General features: G+C 40.5%; 1 protein-coding gene across 1 annotated transcript in view; it reads left to right on the forward strand.

The window, feature by feature from the left end:
• prag1 (PEAK1 related, kinase-activating pseudokinase 1) overlaps nucleotides 1-19962 on the forward strand; it is a 34049-nt gene extending 14087 nt beyond the window's left edge. The window contains exons 4-7 of the mRNA XM_088356101.1: nucleotides 7839-7984; nucleotides 12046-12806; nucleotides 14891-15580; nucleotides 17227-19962. Coding sequence (XP_088212227.1) covers nucleotides 7839-7984; nucleotides 12046-12806; nucleotides 14891-15580; nucleotides 17227-17640 — 2011 coding nt within the window. The 3' untranslated portion in view covers nucleotides 17641-19962. The remainder of the gene's footprint in view (nucleotides 1-7838; nucleotides 7985-12045; nucleotides 12807-14890; nucleotides 15581-17226) is intronic.
• The last annotated feature ends 3376 nt before the right edge of the window (nucleotides 19963-23338 follow it).

Raw genomic sequence — 23338 nt, forward strand, 5'->3', positions numbered from 1 at the left:
AGGTACTTAAAATACGAGGATGACCCAGCTTGCGCTAGGTTTGAGTTACGTCTTATATTAGCTACCAGGCTGACCCTGAAGCTCTCTACTTGTTTTGGGTGGGCGGAGCTTATCCATCCTAGAATCTTCATTATGAGGTAAGGAGTTTGGCTCCTAGACTTGATGCATGAGGACACACTGAAGTTCAGCAAGTCTTGTGCTTTGTGCAGCTTTCAAATCTTTTGAAAAAAATTGGAGCAGACTCCGATGGGCAATTAAATGAAGGTTGTGACGAGCAATTATAGTTCTGGAACTTTGGAAGTCAGACCCATCAAAAACTGCCTTACTCGTTCCCATCCTTTTTTAACTCTACTTGATTTTTATTTTTGTATTCATTCTCTGTTTTTATTCATATTACTGTTATTGATCTGTGTACACCGACCCTGGGTGTCCTGAAAGGCACTTTGTAAGAAAAACAAAATGTATTATGATTTTGAAACTCATTTTTAAAAAAGTCAACGGATTACAACTTGGTTACCGGTTTAAGCCAGCGGTCATCAACCTTTTTACTGATTATATATTGATTAACTACCAAAGTCAAATAAAATAAGCGGCATCAGAATCCAAAATATTTTTGTTTTCTTACACGAGAAATTATTCATAACTGTTTAAAATATCACGTGTGGGTGAACAATACTAGATCGTTAGTGAGTTGAATTTGTTCGTAAGTTGCTTCAGTGTAATATTTTGTATGGAATGTATGTTTAAGGTTTATAAAGGTATGTTTAAAGCTTGTTTAAGTGACCTGTATTGTTTTGAAACTGAAAACTAAACGTTTAATAAAATATTATGTGCTATAACGTTACAAAGCAGGGTGAATGATAAAGCATAGTAGTACACATTTAGGCGTTGACATTCTGTGGTCTGTGAAGCCCTTTGAGACTCCTTGTGATTAAGGGATATAAAAATAAACCAGACTTGACTTAAGATAAAAAAAGTTAAGTTTACTTTTGGAAGAGTTAGGCGACTTGCTCCTCCGTGGTAAAAAGTGGATGAAAAGAAAGTGGTCCAAGCATTATCTCAACCGCATCAAGCTTTCTTATTCCACTTTCATTTTAAAAGTAACGGCTCGCCTCTTCTTTACTCTTCACACCAACCATATTGAATGGATGCACGAGATATTAAACAATACAAATGTCAAAGTTCTTAGTGCGCTGGAGATAGTATAGCTATAGACAGTACAGAATGTTTACACACGAACAGTGTTCCCTCTAAGCTGCACGCTTGCGCAATGGCGCACTGCTCGCACATTCTCAGCGCACAAGTAAATCTAGCCAGCGCACAAAAATGAGGGCTCAAAATGACTTATTAATAAGCGACTTAAGTCAAAGTTACAGTGCATGAAGGTAAAAATACACGGGTTCCCCTGACGTTGTGTCCTAAATGCGGTATTTTGAAGTCGAACAAAGTTGAATAAAGTTAGTAGAGTATGTCGAGAACCGTCTTCTTCGGCTCGGCTCACTAAAAAGGAACCGGCTCTTTCGGGTCCTAAACAGCTTTTCAGGTTGTTTTTGCTTCTTTAATCCCAACATGACCAAATATTAAGTAAAATTATTCACAAAATGACTTAAAGGAAGGGGGGAATAGAACAAGAAAGCAAAAAATACCAAAATGAAAAAGTAGTGAAAAGTTGAGAAAAAAAGAAACAAAAGGAAGAGAAAAAAAGAAGGAAAAATTTAGAAAAAAAAGAAAAGAAAGAAATGTAGGAAAAAAGTAAATAGAGAAAAAAAAGGAAAAAGTAACAGCTCGGAAAAAATAAACACAATGAGATTTTTTTTTTAAATATTTTTTTTTTAAAAGTAGAAAAAACACCGAAAAAATAATAAAAAGTTTGCATTGCATTCAAATAATTTCCAATTATATCAAGTGAATCTTGTTGCCAACATTGTACTTCCACTAAAAAATTTGATTAAGTACAGTTCTGTATCTTACAACCGACTAAATAAGCCCCCAAAAATCTTAATATTATGCGACAAAATATATCAGGAAATAAAAAGAAATGGATATCTTGTGAAAGAATTGTAAGAACAAACGACGATGTTTGATAATTAATTATCTTGCCACACTTGGGATTATGGTGGCTCACTGTTGTTTCAAGCGTTGCTCACCGACTTTGTGTGAACGCTCAGACCCGTGGAAAATTAGAGGGAACATTGCACACGAACTAGAAAAATGTCAAAGTTCTTGCTACAGATACAGTGCAGTGTGTATACACACAAACTAGGAAGTAGAAGCCGGATTACTTCTTCACAGCGCCACACGGCGGAAAAAAGTACTACAGTACTGTCCTCGAATTGGAAAAAGTTGCACACAATACAAAATCTAACTCTAGCAATGTCCGGATATTTTTCAACATCCTGAAAAATAAACAGTAAGTCGAATGTTCTCAAGTAGCAGCGTCTGTCATACCAGCTCGGTAGCCTAGATGGTAGGGCGCCCGCTCCGAGACTGGGAGGTCGCTCGTTCAAGCCTCGGCCGAGTCACACCCAAGACTTCCAACATTGGTACTCCTTGCCTCCCTGCTTGGCGCTCGGCATTAAGGGTTGGAATTGGGGGGTTTGGTCACCTAATGACTAAAAATGGCTGCGCCCTGTTTGGCTGCGGCTGCATCGTCAGGTGTATCGACATTTCGTTCTGTGTGCATGGTTACAAAGAATGACAATAAAAGTAAATTCTATTCTTCTATTCTTCTCTATTCTGTAAATGAGATTTTTCAGACTATAAAGCGCACAGGATTCGTTTTGAAGGTGGGCCTTAAAGTTCGGGGGGAAAAAAAAATAGAATCCAAATGGCTGATCCATTATATAAAAAATAAATAAAATTGATGACAAATGTTGTTACAATACCGATACTGTATCGTCTGTTGAGAAGCTGAAATACAGAATATGTGAAGAATTTCTAATTAAATCGAATCCAAACAGCTGATCCATTAAAAAAGGCTATTTGTTTGTCAGTCTTTTATTTATATTTTAGTCTTTGCACCTCCATCACCAACTGCACTTATGAAGGTTTGAAAAATGGCCCCAAAATATATTCGCTTAATACGATGCAGTGCAATGTTACAACCAATAGAAGTCTCAAGAACATTCACTTCAAGATACTTGATAAAGCTGTCCTCTTGCGTCACACTATGCCAATCCTCCGAAATCCTGAGTCATTCCGAAATTTTTCCAAGCTCCACCTTGTTTACATGTCATAAAATGTGGCGTTATTTAATGTGTCGGCGCCATCACGTCGCAAGCACACAAAAACGCACACACCTTCTTAAGTCACAATGGAGTGTTGCACTGCACGGCGATTGGATATAATTGCTGTCTTCTCTTCACTTTTTGTAAATTTTCCACAGAGTTACATGAAGACATGTGTAATTTGTCTGTGTTGAAAAAGCGGGTCAGGGCGGTCATGCAACTGTAAATGACAAGCTTGCCTGGCGTCTTTTAATAGCAAAGGAAGTGTTGGTATCTGTTTAGAGGAAATGTGCAATTAGGATGTTGATTAAGTGCTGTTTGGGGCTAAAAGCGGGCGTCCCAGAAATAAGTGGGACAAACATCCTGGTGAGTGGTGCGGTTTTGTGTCTTGACATCATGCTTTTAACTTTGTGGTCAATAGAAATGGACCGTTTCTGAATGGTTTTAAGCCTTTCCTTGAAGCGACCACTAATTTTTAAAAGTATTAAATCATAAATCCATATATAAGTGTATTCATATAAACATTAATTGAACTGTATTCCCTTGTTTATTGAGGTTAAAATCCGTGAAGTAGCCTCCCCCTTTTAATATGTGCTCTGCTGGTCCCCACTTGCAGCAATAGTCGACTGGGGATAATGGAGCACTTTAGGTGGGCCACAGTGGCACACTTCAGAGGCCCAAACCGGAAAAAAGTGCACCCTGCGAGCCCCTGCACTCAGCAATGGTCTACCGGGGGAAATGGATCATGGCCACAACTGCATTTTATTTAAAGGAGGTCAAAATGGAACGCTTCCTGACAAGAGTGCCTTCCGTCAGTCCCTTCTCGCTGCAATGTGGGTTTGAGCAATATGGGTTGGAGATAATGGATGGCGGCTGCATAAGTGCAGCCCACTTAGACGGAAAGGACACCAAAATAAAAGAGTGGCCAGGCCTGACAAAATGTTGCTCTTCTGGTCCCCTTTGCAACAAGATGCAATTAGGGGATAATGGATTGCAGACGCACTTACCTAATTCACTTTTTTTCACTTTATAGCACCCAAATATGAAGTCATAGTTTAAAATCCGTGAAGTTGCCTCCCCCTTTTAACATGTGCTCTGCTGGTCCCCACTTGCAGCAATAGTCGACCAGGGATAATGGAGCGCTTCCGAAACAGTGCAGTTCATTTTAGGTGGGCCACAATGGCACACTTCAGTGGCCCAAACCCGGAAAAAAATGCACCCTGCGACCCCCCGCACTTAGCAATGGTCGACCGGAGATAATGGATCATGGCCACGACCGTGCATTTCATTTAAAGGAGGCCTCCTGACAAGAGTGCTTTCCGTCGGTCCCTTCTCGCAGCAATATGGGTTGGAGATATTAGATGGCGGTTGCATAAGTGCCGACCACTTTGACTGAAAGAATGCCAAAATTAAAGAGTCACTAGGCCTGACAAAAATTTGCACTTCTGGTCCCCTTTGCAGCAAGATGCGATTAGGGGATAATGAATGGCGGATGAACTTACGCAATTCACTTTTTGGTGGATGGCATGGCATAAAAAAAATAGCCGCCATGCCTGGCAAACACTCACTCCATAGCACACAAATATGAGGTCATAGTTTTCAGCCCAATAGGATTAATAAAAAAACTATAATTAGTCATTTAAAGCACATTATAGTTCAGCCAAAACTACTAGTTAAAAAGATCCTAAAACCGTTGTAATATATTATGATTCTCTATAGAAGAAGTAACACAACTTGGTTGCGTTTCCTCTCTATTCATAATGTGTGTGAGGCACTGGAGAGTTCGGTCATGGCTCATTTATGATTATATACTATAGGTGTGCTGGCTCATGTTAAATATAGATTAATCTCAATAAAATTCTGGCATGAATCCATATGGATGTCGATTAAAAAGCTTTGTTTGAAAAATGTTTAAATGCATACAAAGAATGCATTGGATGTATTTAAAGCTGATGCTGATAATTCATTGGCAGAATTATTGATGTAGTTGACGAGACATATTTACAATAATTACTGATTATCTAATTGTGGTTTAATACAGTGGAACGGTGTGGCAGGTAAGTCAGTTGTTTGCAGATGACACAGCGCTTGTGGCTGATTCTGAGGAAACATTGATAAGGTTGGTAATGGAGTTTGGAAGAGTGTGTGATAGGCGTAAGTTATGTGTGAATGTTGGGAAGAGTAAGGTGATGAAGTGTTCACGTGATGGAGTGGGCATGGCATTAGAAATAAGGTTGCATGGACAGGTGCTGGAAGAAGTTGAAAGCTTGAGGTACTTGGGTTGTGATGTGGCTGCAGTTGGTGGAATGGAGTGGGAGGTATTGCATGGAGTGAATCAAGGAAGGAAGGTTTTGGGTGTTCTGACGAGAGTGATGAACAACAAGAGTATGAGTATGGATGTTAAGAGGGGACTCAGAGTGTGATTGTGCCGACTGTGTTGTATGGTGCAGAGACTTGGAGGCTGAATGCAGATTTGAGAAGGAAATATTTTTGAGATGAAGTGTCTGAGGAGTATGTTAGAAGTGAAAAGATTGGATAAATTGAGAAATTAGATTGTAAGAGACAGAACTAGAGTAGTAGTGGAACTGAGCAAGCGTGTGGATGGGAGTGCTCTGTGGGTTTGAACACATGGAGAGGATGGATGAGGAGCAAATGTTGAAGAGGATCTACAGAGCAGAACTAAATGAAAGGAGACCAAGAGGAACGCCGCGATTGCCATGGATGGCCAGTGTTATGAGTGCACTGCAGGAAAGAGGTCTAAATCTAGTGGAAGCTAGAGCTCTTGTTGGTAAAAGGAATGAGTGGAGAGGTGTTGTAAAAGGATAGTGGGGTGTTTAGACGTGTTCTAAGTGATGGGAAGGGCACCTATATGATGCGGCAGGGGTAAATCAGTGAAAGCTGTCGGGCCCTGCTGTTGAACAAAAGAGTGTGTTGTGTCACCCTGACCCTAGTGACACGGAAGCTTTCTTGCGTCCTGTTTCATCTGGAGGGACAAAAGCATGACCAACTCGGATGCTGAGGTACTTAACTTGTTTGGGCATTTGGGTCGGCCATGGTCCAAAGATTTTTGTGTGTGTTTTTTGCTACTTTTTCCCTTTTTAAATTTTCTTTGTTTTTGTGTTTGTCTTGCTGTCGGTCACCCCTCTCAAGGAGTATGACCAGGATTGATAGATAGATGGATAGGTTTAATACAATATAGGGTCAGCGTTTTTTTTCCGGCACAAGCTCAGAATATTAGGTTTACATCAAAACTGATATGAAATCAGCTGTTTTTTGGTTGTTGTTTTCACCTCTGGTATTCAAATTGTCTTCAAATTTTTGGTTAGGGTTATCGTTTTTATAGCTGTAATCACCAACAACTGACGTTTCAATTTTTGGCTGCATTAACCAAGATCTGATATATATATCATTTCATATTTATTTAGTATAAGTAAATACTTAAGTCATTCAAGACTCTAATCAGGCTGCAATTACAAACCAAAACGAGACACTACTAAAAAGCTTTCAGGAGACATGCACGGCCTTGCTTGTCCTCCCACGGCCCAGCGGGCGGCGCGAGACATTCTTTCCGCATAGAAAATCTCCTGTTTTGGAAACAATCTGTCCACAGACGAGCACAGACATGTCTCTGCGTCATCTGCCTTTGGTGTCTAAAGTGACAGTGGAAACATTTGAGAAAACATGTACGTTCTCTCCTACCTTGTCGTCTGCTGATTTACGGCGCAATTGAAGGGAAAGGACATTGAGGCACGAACGGTTTTACGAAGGAGGGCGGTACGGAACGCTGCTTGCCTGAGCCATTAGCACCACTGATTACACACAGTCACTCACCTTGATTGTCGGCGGTGATTGGAAAGTTAGCACGTGCACTGTTTCCTGATTTCATTCTGGGAAAGCGGTTTTGTTTGAAGGTATTCCCAAATTCTTAAATATGAAAAATGTGAGGAAATGGCACATGTTTTTTTCTAAGATCTACATATATTTCATGAGTATATTCCAATTATTTTCCAAGATAATGCATTTTAAAACATGCCCTGTCTCTGTCATCCTGAACTACGATGTCATCGGAGGAACACCAGCACTCTAGCAAGCCGGTCACCATATTATTTTACGTTTTAATTAGTCAAAGATGTAACGAGTATTTTAAACAAATCTTTGGTTAGTTTTTGTGGACAATGCCTAGGCGTTGTGTCGCAGGTGGATGCAGTAATGGTACAACAAAGGGTGAGCAGCTTTTGGAGGTCAAAGAACGCATTTCCCACAAAACGGTCCCAAGACCCCCAGTGACAGGGTAAGCAAAGTTCCAGTTTCTCCTCGCAGATTTGAGCGCCTCACATGTTCTGCTAAGGGGATTTGCAATTTTTAAAGTGTTGTGTTCCTTCAATGATGTCACAGCTCTAGAGGTATATACCAAATTATTCGAGTCCTCAGGCGCGTGGACTTTTTCGAAACCTATTTTACAATGTATGATTGACGGGGGGGAGACCCTACACATTCGCCATTGACGTTTGCTTGGTGTAACGCCTTTAACAAAACCAGGAATATGCAACGATTAAAACGTGATTGGCATTTGTGTTTTAGACCTTTCTTTCCGTCTGCCTTTTCCCGCAGAGTCTCTGGTCACTTGAGCGGCAGCAACATGGAGCTAAATCGCTACATTCAGTTCGGCTCTCTGGAGAGTCCAGCCACGTCCCTTCGAGACTTGGGCGGCGCCGGCCTACCGACTGCCTCCACCGACAGTCTGACCGCGGACCTAGGTGAGTGAACTATCAGTTGAAATGGATACTGGGATATATTATCTTTTGAGGGATGGCAAGCACCGACACCAGGTGTTGGTGCCAATCTCAGCCTTTAAGGTAGCCAATGTTAGTATTGGCTGTTTAACAATTATTAACCTAGAAGATTTGTGTTTTTTTTAACCATTAATTTTTTTTGCACAAAGAGGTACTTTATGTACTAAAATTACCGATATATGATATCAGTATCAATGACTATTCAAGATCTGAGTATTTGTATCTGTAAAAGATGGACGGAGTCCTCTTTAAACCCAACATGAACTTGTTTATTTACAGAACACGATATAGCGTCTTTGCTAGTTCACAAACATGTCTCCAGATCCCACGCGGTCTCCCTGTGTGTACCGTAATAACGTGTCTGCTGCGCAGGCACAATCAATTACCGTACATGACATCACCCCCCCTTTTTTTTTCCTTTGAAAAAAACAAATAGCAGCATCTCACAAGGCTGTCTAAAACAATAATCGGTAGATCTGACATTATCTTACCACAGGGAAAATGATTAACAATAAATCAAACAATCAACGGTCAATTGCACATTGCTAAATGAAATTGGCATTCAAGTCACTGTTTTGGATTCAAAGCAGTAATTGCAACTACAATCCAATGTGCAAACAATATGTCATTTCAATCATAACATTTGGTCACAACTCACATTTCTGGGACAATGTTTTCTTTTTTTTTCTTTTCTTTCTTTTTTTCACAGCATTATCATCCGAACAAGAACAATTAGTCCACTGTGTGTGTTGTCTCTTCCATTTCTTAACCCCTTTCCCCAAAGGCCATAATGAATTTTACCGTACATGACAGTATCGATGTGATAAAATGAACATCTTTACCTATTTTAGTCCTTAGAGATGAGCTACTTCCCCATGAGTGTTGTCATCCTTTGTTAGCAGCCTGGTCTCTCGCCAGCTTTCCTGGTTTACTGTTTAAGGTGCTAATGTAGCACAAGGATTTAAGTTGACCCACCTAAGGTATGGGGAATAACACCAGTGTGAAATGGTCCGGAACCAAAGTTTGTTGCCATGTCATTGCTAAAGCATTATCTTGCCCTTTTGTTCTGTGTCTGATCAAATCTATTGAGAGAAGTAAATGCAAGTGACCAGAGGAGCTTTGATCCAGGCCAAAAGGTTTGGATGGATTTTTTTTTGTCATATTTTATTGTTGTATGTCTAAGGATAGAAAACCAATGTGTTCTAAACACCCAGTACCCCAAGTAAAAACATTAAAGTTACACATATCAAGCGTTATTAAAACAAGTATATTGTAAATACTAAACACATGCAATATTTGTGTATATGAATAGTTTTCTAAATAAATATACATGAAAATGAAAAATTAAATGTTATTTACCTTTTTGTGTGACGTGACTTGAGCCGGTACAGTTGAGTTAGTGGGTGGATGCAGAAGAGGAAGGTAGATTAGACTTAAAACTGATTTTAAAACTTCTGAGAAAGATTAAACACTTAGAAGACTTAGCTGCTTTAATCGACTCTTTATTCTTAATAATTTTTCAATTGTCGATTGGGTACGGCCATATTCCATAGCAAGGCTGATGCGTGTGCCATCTTTTCTTTTCTGTATCTCTATCTTGATTTCCATTGATATCATCTCCTTGTTAACATCACTGCAAGTATTGGGATACATAACTTCGTAGATAAAAGTTTTTTTACAGGAGATTTTAAACTGAACAGAGAGAGAAAATGGTATTGTGTGTAGGACGATAACCAATAGCATATCTGCATCTTCACGAAGCTGTGACGAAGACCAATAATAGACCAGCATCTCGTGACATCGACCAATAGCTGAAAAGTTTAGCAGAATGTTTGAAACTTGTAAAATATTGGGCATGCATAATAATTTGCTGTTGGGGCAAATGCCGTAACGAGGGGCCGATTAATTTAATTACTTAGAAATAATTGGATTGGCACCATCCAATTCAGTCATCCTCAGTATTGGTAGGGGATAAGAATAAGTGGTATCAAGCAAGCTGTACTGTAGTTTTTAGGGATGGGAATCTCTGGGCTCTGGCCGATACGATTCGCATCCCGATTTACTTGTCACGATCCGAATGTTTACGATACATCAGCTAAAGCCACCGATACGATCCGATTCTATATAGTGCCATATACACGATGCATCACGATTCAAGTGTATCATCTGCTACAGCCAAAAAATGTGATTCGCATCCCGATTTACTTGTCACGATCCGAATGTTTACGATACATCAGCTAAAGCCACCGATACAATCCGATTCTATATAGTGCCATATACACGATGCATCACTATTCAAGTGTATCATCTGCTACAGCCAAAAAATGTGATTTGATTTACAGACATACCACGGTACATCTTTATTCAGCACTGCCTGGCCAGGATTTCATGATTCAGTTAGTTTTAATATTTCAGTACTCTACACTTCTCTCCATCTACTAACATCACAATATTCTTAACGAGGTAAACCGTATCGTTATCTTTACATAAGAAGTAGGATATAGAATTAGGGATAGCGTTGGTACGGTTGGAATTGGGAGTAAATTGTCCACTAAAAACATGGAATTGCCTCGAGTGGATGTAACTGAGCGAGATGAGTCCCGCCTCAATGTTGAGGCCATGATGACGTTTTATGTGGGCTATGAGATTCGTTGTGCTACCGGTATATTTAATGGCCCCGTAGCAATGTTTACAAACGGCATTGGATTGTCAAACATTCTATTGATTTTGTAAAACCTGTATTGCAGCCAAATCTTTGATTTATGATTCGGGGGCGGGAATAGCGACTGCTCCTCGTCGGCTCTTGTCATATTCTTCCCGCATGTGAGTTTACTGCTGCCGTGAACCGATGCAGTAGCCTGAAATCAGATGTACTCTAAAATGCTTCCCTTAAATTAATCGATCTCTGGCTTATTTTGCCGATGCACTCGTATCGCGCATGCTCATTAGAGTGAATCGATGCAAATCGGCTTCCCATCCCTAGTAGTTTTGTGTTCCCCTTCTGCACTGAACTGAAACTAGATGATCGCCTTCTGTGGTTAGAAAACAGACAGAGAAGTTGTGGACTGTCTGGAGTCATAATGAGGAACAAGAATTAAATAATTATTAAAAAAATGAATTTTGAAAAATTAAGAGACATTGGATTAAGAAAATATGCAAGGTTACAAAATTCCTGGTTTGCGCTGACAAAGACGAGATGTCAATGTTCTAGTATAATGTTAGACTCTACTCATGCACTTTAGCCAGAGTAAAAGTCCACACAGACAAGGATAGAAACTCACAATGCTTGATTGTGGCTTTCTGCATAGAATCTCTTCCTTTTTAACACTTTGTTGTGACTGAGTCAAGCCGGCAGAAACCGTTTTATTACCTCACCAAAGACCTGAGACAGGCACCGAGTTGCTTATTTATTTCGGATGAAAAGGTCTTAGTTGATATTCGAGCAACTTCCTGTCCCGCAGCAGCGTTTGAAGAGATAATTACGTAGTCCGATAACAAGGGGGGTTGGGGGAAGGGGTTGGCTACATCCTTCTCGCGGTTACTGGAGGTCGCACCACGCAATTATCTCGGTATCCGACTCCTGAAAGTCACCGCGTACTCGCCATTCCTCAATGTCTGAAGTGTGGATGGAAGACAGAGTTCGGAATGTCAGTATGAGTCCTGGACTGTGGAGGTTGCCAACTTTTTCACAAGAGAGAGGTAAGGTTTGTCTTGTACCTCAGCTTGATTCTTTTATCTCAAAAGCTCGCTATACTAGAAATACCAACCAGGAGACTGCATATTATGTGTGCCAATGGTGTTAACTGGTTCAAACCGGATATTGTGTGCAAGAGTGCTTTTAGATGGTAATAGGCCAAGCTAGGAAAAGTCACAGCAACCTCGCTTGTCAACTCGAGTCTTCTATCTAACATCTGAGAGGTTGAATCTATCAGATCTGAACTGAGAGAGGTCGGATTAAAACTGAAGCATTTCGTGTAGGGACAACAGATGCCTGACTGATTTTTTAACTTCTCATTTCTTTTCAGATGATGGATCGCGATTGTCCTGTTCATCTCCGTTCTTGAGAAGTCCGGTGCTCTCTATACCTGGTTCTCCTCGCCCTCCAACATTTAGCATCAAGGCTAACCTACCGCCCCCGCTGCCGGAGAAGAAAATGGTCAATCGTACCGTGTCAGCCCCCGACAGTGCCGCCTCCAAAGCCTTCATCCGAGCTTATCAGCGTCTGCCGTTCACCGGATCGGAAAACAACGTGTGCCGACCCAATGACTCCAGCTGCCGAGCCAGTCTGCCATCCAGTCCTGTAGACCAGAGAGCCGTTTTCTCCTCCATTGAATCTCTGGAGCGCTGCCACACCCCTCTGGGCCGCCCTTCCAGATCCCGGACTATGGACGAGCCTTTCAAGAGTCAAGGAAGATTAGGTGTCCATTGCCGAAGTAGTATTACTTGCTCCTCCTCCCCTCAGCTTAGCGCTCCCGGTTCGGGCTCAGAAGTGGGCCCGACACCTAACCTGGGCTCCAGTTTGCAGCTGCAGACCCTCCTGAGTAACATGGACAGTCGGGAGGGGGTATACTCCAAGCTGGGCGGTCTGTATGCAGAGTCCCTGCGCCGCTTAGCTTTAAAATGCGAGGAGCACTTCACCGGCTCGCAGAGGAACCAGCTGAGGTTTGAGGAAAGCAACTGGTCTTTGTTCAGGCTCACATCCAATAAGCCCAGCTGCAACGCAGGGGACGCTGTCTACTTTTCCGCCGCCTGCGCATCCGACCCCAGCAACTCGTACGCCGTGAAGGTAACACAAAAATTCAGTTTCAGTTTTTGTTCCAGTGACGTGCAGTGATGTACAGTCAGATTTACAAATAAACGAACCTAAATCTTATTAATCATTTAAATGGCAGAGCAAGAAAGCATTGTATAAACTGTAGCATACCAAAAAAGTTTGTCTTACATTAACTTATAATTGAAGTCCCTTTGACTAAAAGGAACCATAGATAAGGAAATCCTCCATTAAAAAAAGTCCATGCAACAAGAAAAAAAATGGATGGCTTGACTTGCTGTTAGTTTGCTATTTCTATCTCTAATTCTATTGTATGGGGTTGAGATATCTGCCAAATCAACCCCCTTGGTCCCACTAACGCCCTCTGCCATGAGGCAAGAGAATTGCGAGCCTCACTCTACACCTGCAGACACTCAGGACACTAATACGCTGTAAGCTTGCTAATATTATCACTTATTCATATGTTTTGAGGTTGAGGTATGCGCCAAATCAGAATCCTTGGTCTCATTATCACCCTCGGCCATGAGGCAAGAGGATTGCGTGCCTGACTCTGGAAATACACACGTTCAACACAGTAATACATCACATACTTATTGTATTCATAATATGTATTTTTTAATGTCCAAAGTCTGAGATTTTTAAAAAGAAAATCACAAAAAATGTGAAGGTAAATGAGAGGACTACCACCTACTAAATATAACCATTCAATATGTTTTACATTTACTATTTCCATAACGACAGGGGAGGTACAGCCTCACCTGCCTTCCCTGACTACTCGTCACTGGAATGTTCTACTGATAATTATCGAGTGCTGGGTTTATTTGTGCGGGACTTCAGATGGGTTGGTCCCTCAAGGGCACTCAACATTACGCCAAAGTAAACAACAGGGGGATGGGTGTGTACTCGGGAGTTAGCGGCTCTTGGTGCTGTACGTAGGCACAGTCATTTATCTTCTGGTGAAATTTACAATGCTATAGTTCATAAAACCTCATCCAAGCCCAGCTCTTCATATTCTTTTACTATGAGTTTCAATAAGCTTTATAGAACACTTTCAAGTACTGGATAGTTTAAACGAGTTGTGATTTTGTGAATCAAGCACATCCAACCAGTGGAGTTTAGAGTGGCAATCTTTCAAAGAGACCAAAATCAGAGTCTTCTTCAGGAGTGTCATGACAAATTAGGCTGCTCACACATTTTTACTGTCAGTGCAGTTGTTAATTTTGTTATGTAAAAGAAAAGATAAACGTGAAAAATACAAAAACAACAAAAAATGGAACAATTGGGCCTGTAAAGAGAGTATTCATTCTTGTATAGCTTGCTTTTTTTAACCTGGAAAAATAACTCAAAATTTAGGTGCGTGTTAAACACGAGGTTTTACAGTAAAATTTAACCGTATTTTTCAAATAATATCACTGTCCACAAACGCAAAACATTAGTTGCAACGGGAATCAAACCAGGGTCACGTTGGTGAGAGCACCAAATCCTAACCACTAGACCACCAGTGATATATTTGACAAATAAAAAGACGGAAGATTTTATGTCATTATCATACTATTTTTACAGAGACAAATGATAGAGAATGTAGAAAAGGAGAGCCGTCCTGAAAGAATAAATAAATAAAATAAAACACGATGAGGGAAACAACTCTTTGGTGTATCTGATCATGAATCAGACTGTGAAGGACATTGTAAATTTTATGTCGTTTTGTATTCATTGGTTACATTGGCAATAAATTATTTTAAACATGGCCGCACGTATTCAACAACGCTGAGAAAAAGTAAAACAAATAATGTTGTTTAAGCAAAAATTAAGGGTGCACGTTATACACAAGACTGTTATACACAAATAAATACAGTAAATATTGCTATTTCCGCCCAATCCTTATTCAGTGTTGGAATTTTGTGACTATGTTTTCCCTGGTGTATGTTTAACTCAAAATCAAGGATTCTAAACAGTCTGGTGGCATCAGCTTGAGGCTAATGCATCAACAATTTGGATTTCACCCAGTCCTTGACCTTGAAGAATTCCTTTCTTGACTGTCTTAACTACGCTCCTTCTTTGAAAGCATCTCTCCCATTCCTCTTTCATTATCTTGTTAGATCTGCAAGAGTCCGTCTGCTGAGACCAAGCAGGGCCATTTGTACGGCCTGTCGGTGCAGCAAAGTATCCCTCCTCACTTCAACCTGCAGCAGGACTGCGGCCACTTCCTGGCTTGCGTTCCCCGGAGCATGCTGCCCTCCGACCAGGGGCCCGCATCGCCATCACCTGCGTCCCCACCCCCAAACCGCGGCCTGCAGGCGGAGCGCGAGCGAGTTGTGGTCATCGTCCCTGAGATCCCCAGGCAGACGGCGGCCGACTTCGCCCGCGAGTTCGAGTCCTTCCACAAGAGCCAGCCGGAAGTTTACGAGCGCCGGGTCTGCTTCTTGCTGCTCCAACTTTGCCATGGCTTAGAACATCTAAAGGAGCACAGGGTCACACACCGCCACCTTTGCCTGGAGAACCTCCTCCTGGTCCCCCACCCTCCGACCCAGTCCCCGGCCTCTCAACAGACCGAGATGGGCGCCGCTTTTAATCAACGTCACCTCCCTCGCCTCCTCATCAGCAACTTCGCCAAAGCTAAGCGCCGTTCAGCCGAGGACATCGCGTTTTCCAGCGCGGACCCTCGCATCAAGCGGGACCACGCCCGCCTGGCACCTGAGATCGTGTCCGCCGCCCAGTACCGCAAGTTTGATGAGTTCCAGACTGGCATCCTGATCTATGAACTCCTCCACCAGCCCAACCCCTTTGAGGTAAACCCTGAAGAAATGTAACCACTGCCCACTTATAAGATCACAATTTGAAAAAAAGGAATAGTACCATAAATTCCGAAATACCAGCCGCTAACTTTTTTTTCTACATTTTAAACTAGGGATGCCCAACTCTGTTTGGCTCTGGGGCTGGATTCCAGACTTTCTGTTCTTGGGTGGGCCGAATCAGTAAGAGAATAGTCAACTCCAAATTTTAAACTTTGTTTTTTAGTATTATGCTTTATCATTCAGCCTACATTAGCAACCTACCATCATGTCTCCTGGACGCCTCCCTCGGCCATGTCCCACCGGCAGGTGGTCCCGGGGGCGACCCAGGACACGCTGGAGAGACTGTCCCTAGGCTGGCCTGGGAATGCCTCGGGATCCTGTCGGATGAGCTGGAGGAAGTGGCTAGGGATAGGGACGTCTGGGCTTCCCTGTTAAGGCTACTGCCCCCGTGACCCGACCCCAGATAAGCGGAAGACAATAGATGGATGGATGGAGATGATGCAAAACACGACAGATTTACAAACCTGCCAGCACTACCGCTTTTTGCTCCTTCAAAACAAAAACCAACCGCTTTTTCAAATAAAAAAAATAAAATAAAAATTTTTTGACTTGAGACTAGTATTTTAGTCTACGGCTGCTTTATTTTGAAGCGAGACTAAGTCTTTGTGCATGAATAAACTGCTCCAACGATCATATTAGATTTCGGTTTTGACAAATATGTGCGATTCCTAAAGACTTTGCCACCTTTTCTGTATCATGGCCAAGAATAATAATGAGAACATTCTTGCGGCCAAGCCCAATAATAACATCAACAATTTGGTACCGTGACTAAAAATAGTGTGTTGGTTACATTAAACTTAATGCCTTTTCGTGTGTTGTCCATATCCGTAATAGTCCAGTCACTAGACTCTACTGCATGCGTGTCAAATATACGGCCCACAGGCCAGATCTGGCCCATTGGATAATCCAGCCCGACATAAATTTCTGAGTATGTCAAAAAAAAAAGCAAGTTTCTAGGTCGTTTTATATCAAAAGTTATAATTCTCTCAAATGCTCTCTCTGACAGCTAGAAGGCAGTGTTGGGTTTATATAGTGTGGTGAGTTGGTTCAGGTGTTAAACCGCATTCACTCAACTCTTAAAACAAACCAGTTAACACATTCAATGCCAAATTAAAAAATGTTTTTCCCCCATTTTTTTTAAATAAATGTGTTGTGTTTTGAAAAGATCACTTGTCATCCGTGATAAGAATTTGTAGAGTAGGTTACTAATGTAGACGGAATGATAACGCTAAAAAAAAATGGAGTTGACATTCTATTCCTGATCTGGCCTGCTTAAGAACAGGAAATCTGGATCCAGGGCCAAGCTGAGTTTGACATTCCTGGTCTAGTTAATAGGATCCGACGCTCTCCCAACCATGATCCGGGTTTGATTCCCGTTGCAATAATTGAACAAATAAGGTACTCATTTATTTTTAGTGCATCCCTAATCCTTATTGTAGTTTTAATTATATGCTCTTTATATTCAGGTGGTCCTTATGTATGAAATAAATATTACAAAAGACTAATTTTCGGAGGTGCGCCTTAAAAATCCAATGCACCTGATAGAGAAGAAAATATGGTAATTTGTCTTTCCCTTACAGGTGAGTCCAGCCCTGAAGGAGCAAGACTACCGCTGTGAGGACTTGCCGTCCATTCCGGTTGTGTCCCTATATTCTGCCGGCCTCCAGAAGTTGGCTCGGCTTCTTCTCCAACCGGATCCCATCAAGCGCATCCATATCCAGGACGCCAAGCGGGTCCTCCAGAGCCTCCTGTGGGGCCCCAGGAAGGATCTGATGGATCAACATTGGGAAAAAGGTGGCCAGACCACAGACGGAGCACGACACGAGGGCCTCCTAAACTGGTTGGACGTCAAGCGTGCGCTCCTTATGATGAAGTTCGCTGAGCGCTCGCTGGAACCTGAACGCAACGCCGAGCTGGAGGACTGGTTGTGCTGCCAGTATTTCTCCTCGGCACACCCTTTGGCGCTTTGTCACACCGCCGAGTTACTTTACTAGACGCTGTTATCAACCAGATAGAGGACATAAGCAAAAGAATCAGGAAACATGGCCCCAATATGTCCCAAATGGATTCCCCCGTGGTTCTGTTCTGGTTCCCCCACTTGTGCTTATTAACTGTTACAGTGCCTAACCAAAGTATTTGCCCCCCTCCAATAACTTTTTTGCCAATTTTCCACATTTCAGGCTTCAGACTTAAAGCTACAAGAACTGAAAATATTTTTTAAGAATCAACAACATGTGAGTCACAATCATAAAGTGGTACCAAATTATTTCAACATTCTATATTTACAACACAAAAAACTGAAAAGTAGGTGCTTCAAATATATTGGCCCATTGACTCCAAAAGTTCCCTTATGACTTCAGATTGACCCACTGCCGACCTAAATGATCAAATTCGCAGCATTTACACATTTCCCGGAGCACAGTGTGAGCAGTAATATCAAAATTGAGTGAGCATAAAACCACTGCAAACCTACTAAGACCTGGCCATCCCTTTAAATTTTCAGCCCAAACAGGAAGAAGCAACCAAGAGGCCCATTATCACATTAGATGACCTGCATGGGGACACGCCTGGTGTGGGACAATCTGCGCATAAGTCAAGTATTAGTCTTACTCTGTATAAATCTGCCCTTCATAGAAGAGTGGCAAAAACAAATCTCTTTCTGAAAAAAAAAACCCATTTGGCTTTTGCAACAATCCACATGGGAGACATAAATAGCATGTGGAACAAGGTGCTCTGGTTAGATGAGACCAAAATTGAACTCTTTGGGCTGAATGCAAGTGTTACGTTTGGCTTAAGAGTAAGACTACACATCACCCTGAAAACCCCATCCCCACTGTCAAACATGGTGGTGGCAGCATCATGCTCTGGGGTTGCTTTAGCTCAGCAGGGACTAGGAAGATCATTAGAACTGATTGGAAGATTGATGGAGCCAAAAACAGGGTGACTAGGGGAAAATCTGTTGGAGTCTGCAAGAAACCTGAGAATGGGGCGCAGGTTCACCTTCCAACAGGACAACGACCCTAAACCAAGAAAAATCTACAATGGAATCGTTTAAAACTCATAATATAAAAGTGTTAGAATGACAAAGCAAAAGTCCAGATCTAAATCTTATACAGCATTTATGGAACGATTTGAAAAATGCTCTGCCTTCAAATCTCAACACACTGTTTTGTTTGGAAGAATGGGCAAATATTTATTTTTCAAGATGTGCAAAACCATACCCAAAAAGACTTGTGACTGTGATAGCTGCAAAAGGAGGTTGTACAAAGGTGGCCAATATTTTTGAAACGCCTAATTTTAAATGTCTTATTTTTTAGCGCAATTTAAAATGTTTAATAAATTTGGTTTCTTTAGATGAATGTTGTTGAGTCTCATAAAATAAATTGATTTTTTTTTTTAACCTATACGTTTGAAGCCTGAAATATGTCAAAAAGGTCTGGGGGGGGGGTCATTACTTTTGCAAGGCACTGTATATTCTTAGCAAATGTCCAGAATGTGTGGTGCTATTCTACTTGTTGAAAATCACTGTGAACAAAATGTACTTGTTGGTGTTACCCACCGTCCATTTTTATACTTGTACCCGGTTTTATTTTTCAAACTCAAATGGCTGAAATTAGTAAGAAGTATGAGGGTCCAACTAAAAGTAAACAAAAACGACATCTTTAATTCTTAACTTGAAATTATGTTTACAAAATTGTTGTTTACAGTTTAATTCACAAAGCCCTGCTGAAAAAGGCAATTGTGTAATTGGCTGAAAGAAGAAAAAGATGGCATCCAAAAACTGCTTTACTCTAGGCAGGGAAACTTTTAACTTTGGTATAAAATAGAGTTAAAGGGACAGTGTGAATTATTTAAATCAAATCAATTTGTAAATGATTTTTCAGGCAATTAATTTCCGCTCAAATTGCTATATAAAAACATTCAGGGTATGGTAAGACAATAAACCATCCCCCTTTTATCCCTACCCAACAACCCATAACACCTTGTGAGGCCCCTTCTCAGGGTTTCTTTTTACCTCACGCTGAGGTTTTGAGTTTTTCCTTGCCCGCATGTTGGTTTAAGATCAGGTAATGGTGTCATTGTAATCCTGTGCAATCTTTTGAGACATTTTTCTGATTAAGGGCTATATAAAAAAATGTGACTTGACCCAAAACACCTAATATAGACACGTGCAATTAAAAAAAATGCTTATGGCAAGGCACAGATTAACCGTGTGAGGAGAGAGACCTGAGGGAGGTTCATCCACACTGCAGGGCAGGAGTTGGTATGAGGATTTTCATCCATAGAACCACACCCTACCAGTGTGAATAAATAAATCTCATCTCATTAGCTACACCGCTTATCCTCAGTAGGGTCGCGGGGGTGCTGGAGCCCATCCCAGCAATCATCGGGCAGTGGGCAGGGGACACCCTGAACTGGTTGCCAGCCAATCGCAGGGCACACGGGGACAGACAACTCATTCGCGCAGTCACACCTAGGGACAATTTGGACCGGCCAATTCACCTGAAATGCATGTTTTTGGAACGTGGGAGGAAACCGGAGTTCCCGGAGGAAACCCACGCAAGCACGGGGAGAACATACAAACTCCGCACAGGAAGTCTGGAGCTGGATTTGAACCCACGACAGGTTACCATGACATGAACTGTGCCGCACATGCTGCCCTGAATAAATAAATAATAAAAGGAAATCATACTGATATAATTGTAAGATATTTAAAAACTGGTAAAAGCACCTTAAAATCGACCCTAAAATGCAAGGGGAGCCTGGCATAATGTGATCCCTCCCCCTGGTCCCGTAAGCTTAAGTTTGTAGTAGCTCGTTAATAGTAGCTCTGCAAGCTGGCAATGTTCTTTCAGGGAAGACCAGAGAGCAGGGCATTACAATAATCCAGTAGTCCATATTAGCATCTCTTATTAATTTTAAAGAAACAATGTTGATTTAAAAAATAAAAAATATACATGAACTGGCTTATAAACGTCAATTTTTTTGAATACAGTCAAGTAATTCGCAATTACATAACACAAGGCTCACCTAGAGGAAGCTGACATAATTGTATGCTATATTGCTGCTACAGGTGCCTGGAAAAAAACGAAACTGTTGCAAAAGGCTGGGCAAAGAAGATTAAATGTTCTTTGAGTGTTAGTAGTTTGTAATCTTCCTTGTGCTTGGTAGCACTCGTTTCAGGTCGCACGACACTAAACGGCGACATCTAATGATCAAATGATACACACTGTCCCTTTATCTACGTGTTTTTTGTTTAAACAAATGCATTTTTCTATTTAGTGTGGCCTAAAGACTTCTCGGACTGAAACAAAATGGGTATTGACAAATTATATCCCATTATGAATGTTCCCTGCTGTGTATTTCATGCTGTATTTGGTGTATTACTTGGCACACATTATCAAAGCCTGCTGTGTCACCCTAAAAAGAAAGTACTGTTATCTGTTAGAATGATGAAACCTATTATTATCTGCTGTACTCTCCCCATGACATCTCCTTTATTGTGTCGACGCCGTGCCTTCTGTTCCTCATGTTTGAAACTAACGTGTAAATAGGCCTGCTGTTTTTGTTGTTTTTTTTTCGTTTTTTTATGTGGAACTGGATTTTCACATTTGCACCCATTTGGTTTTCTATAGAAGACCTGCAAAAAAAACACCAGGTCTCTTAAAAGCTATGAAAATGAGCTGCAATTTAAAGTAATATTTATGATTTCTTTTGTTATCATCACTGGAATTTTCTATTTTTCGCAGCAGCCTTCTTTGATTTCCAGTAGAATCTCTTTGAAAATAAAGCCAGAGTTTAACACGTCTGCATGTATCTTTGACGTTATCCAAGACTAATTATTTGACTATTGTGTGTCTACCAATAAATTGCATTTATTTTCTCACTTCCAATTTCTTGCTGTTGTTTGCGGCGATGATTTTGACTCTGTAAAGAGTTAAAGCTTTAACTCTGACTTAGTAAATTTAACTCAAGAGTTAAAACTACTTTAAAGCTTTAACTTTTGAATTGAAGAATTAGGCTTGAAAGCACCATTTGACAAATGCTGTTAAAAATTAATCCAGGAGTGTAAACTAAGTGATAAGGAGCTGCTTTAATACTAGAGTTTAAGATTTCATTCAAGAGTTAAAGCTTTAACTCTGACTTGGTGTCTTTAACTCAAGAGTTAAAACTGCTTTAAAGCATTGACTTTGAAGCATGAGGCTTGACAGCACCATTTGATAAATGCTGTTAAAAATTAACCCAGGAGTGTAAACTAGGTGATAAGGAGCTAACTTAATACTAGAGTTTGAGATTTAATTCAAGAGTTAAAGCTTTAACTTTGACTTAGTGTTTTTAAATCAAGAGTTAAAATGCTTTAAAGCTTTGACTTTTGAATTGAAGCATTGGTCTTGACGGCACCATTTGATAAATGCTGTTGGAAAATTAATCCAGGAGTGTAAACTAATTGATAAGGGGCCGCTTTAATACTAGAGTTTAAGATTTAACTCTGACTTAGTGTATTTATCACAAGAGTAAGAAGAGTTAGAACTTGACTATTGAGTTAAAGTATTAACCTTGACAGCACCATTGGATAAATTCTCAAAAATGTATCCAGGAGTATAAGCTTTATGTTTAGCAGCTGCTTTAATCCCAGAGTTTAAATTTGAATTCAAGAGTTAAAGCTATTTATTTTGCTTTGACTTTTGAGTCAAAGCATCAACCTTGACAGCACTATTGAATAATTGTTGTCAAAAAGTTAACTGATAGTTTTGAAGCGGTTTAATACATGAGTTAAAGCTTTAAATGTAATTAAAGCTGCTTTAAAGTGTTGACTCTTGAGTTAAAGCATTCACCTTGACAGCACCATTGGATAAATGCTGTTAAAAAAATAATCCAGTAGTGAAAACTTAGTGATAAGCAGCTTCTTTAGTACAAGAGTTTTAAGAGTTAAAGCTAATTATTTTGCTTTGACTTTTGAGGCATTAACTTTGACCGCACTATTGAATAATAGTCAATATTATTGCAGGTGTCTTAATACTTGAGTTAAAGCTTTAAATGTAGTTAAAGCCGCTTTAAATTGTTGACTTGAGTTAAAGCATTCACTTCGACGACACTATTGGCATAAATGCTGTCAAAAATTCAACTGATAGCTTTTTAACTGCTTTAATTCAGGAGTAAAAGATTTAACTCATGAGTCAAAGCTGCTTTAAAGGTTTGACTGTTTAGTTCAAGTATAAACTTTGCACTGTTGGATAAAGGTTATTACAAATGTAACTGATAATTTTGCAGCTACTTTCTCCAGGAGTTAAATATGCATTTTTAAAGTTTAACATGTTAAAAGAAAACAGAGAAATGAATTGAATTAATTAATCTAATAATATTTCAGAAACATTTTTTGGTTTACCGATCATTCTCTTTAATTTTAATTTTAAAGTCTGAAAAAAAATCACAGCCATAATAATAACACTGTTACACTGTGTAGTAACATTTTGAATGGGCACATTCAAATGATTTGGCCCATTCAATTTGAATTGGCCCATCGAGAATGAATGAGGCACATACGTTTCAATGGGACACCTTGGTACTGAAGGATTTTATACATTTGACTACAAGGGATTTTATACGATTGAATACAAGTTACATTTATTAAGTGCAATGAAGATTTTCACTGAGTGGGCTTCAGGTCACGCTGTTCCAAATGCGGAATGT

The sequence above is a fragment of the Urocampus carinirostris genome, chromosome 16 (assembly GCF_059441175.1).
Source record: "Urocampus carinirostris isolate Australia breed hairy pipefish chromosome 16, RoL_Ucar_1.0, whole genome shotgun sequence".
NCBI classification, from domain to species: Eukaryota; Metazoa; Chordata; class Actinopteri; order Syngnathiformes; family Syngnathidae; genus Urocampus; species Urocampus carinirostris.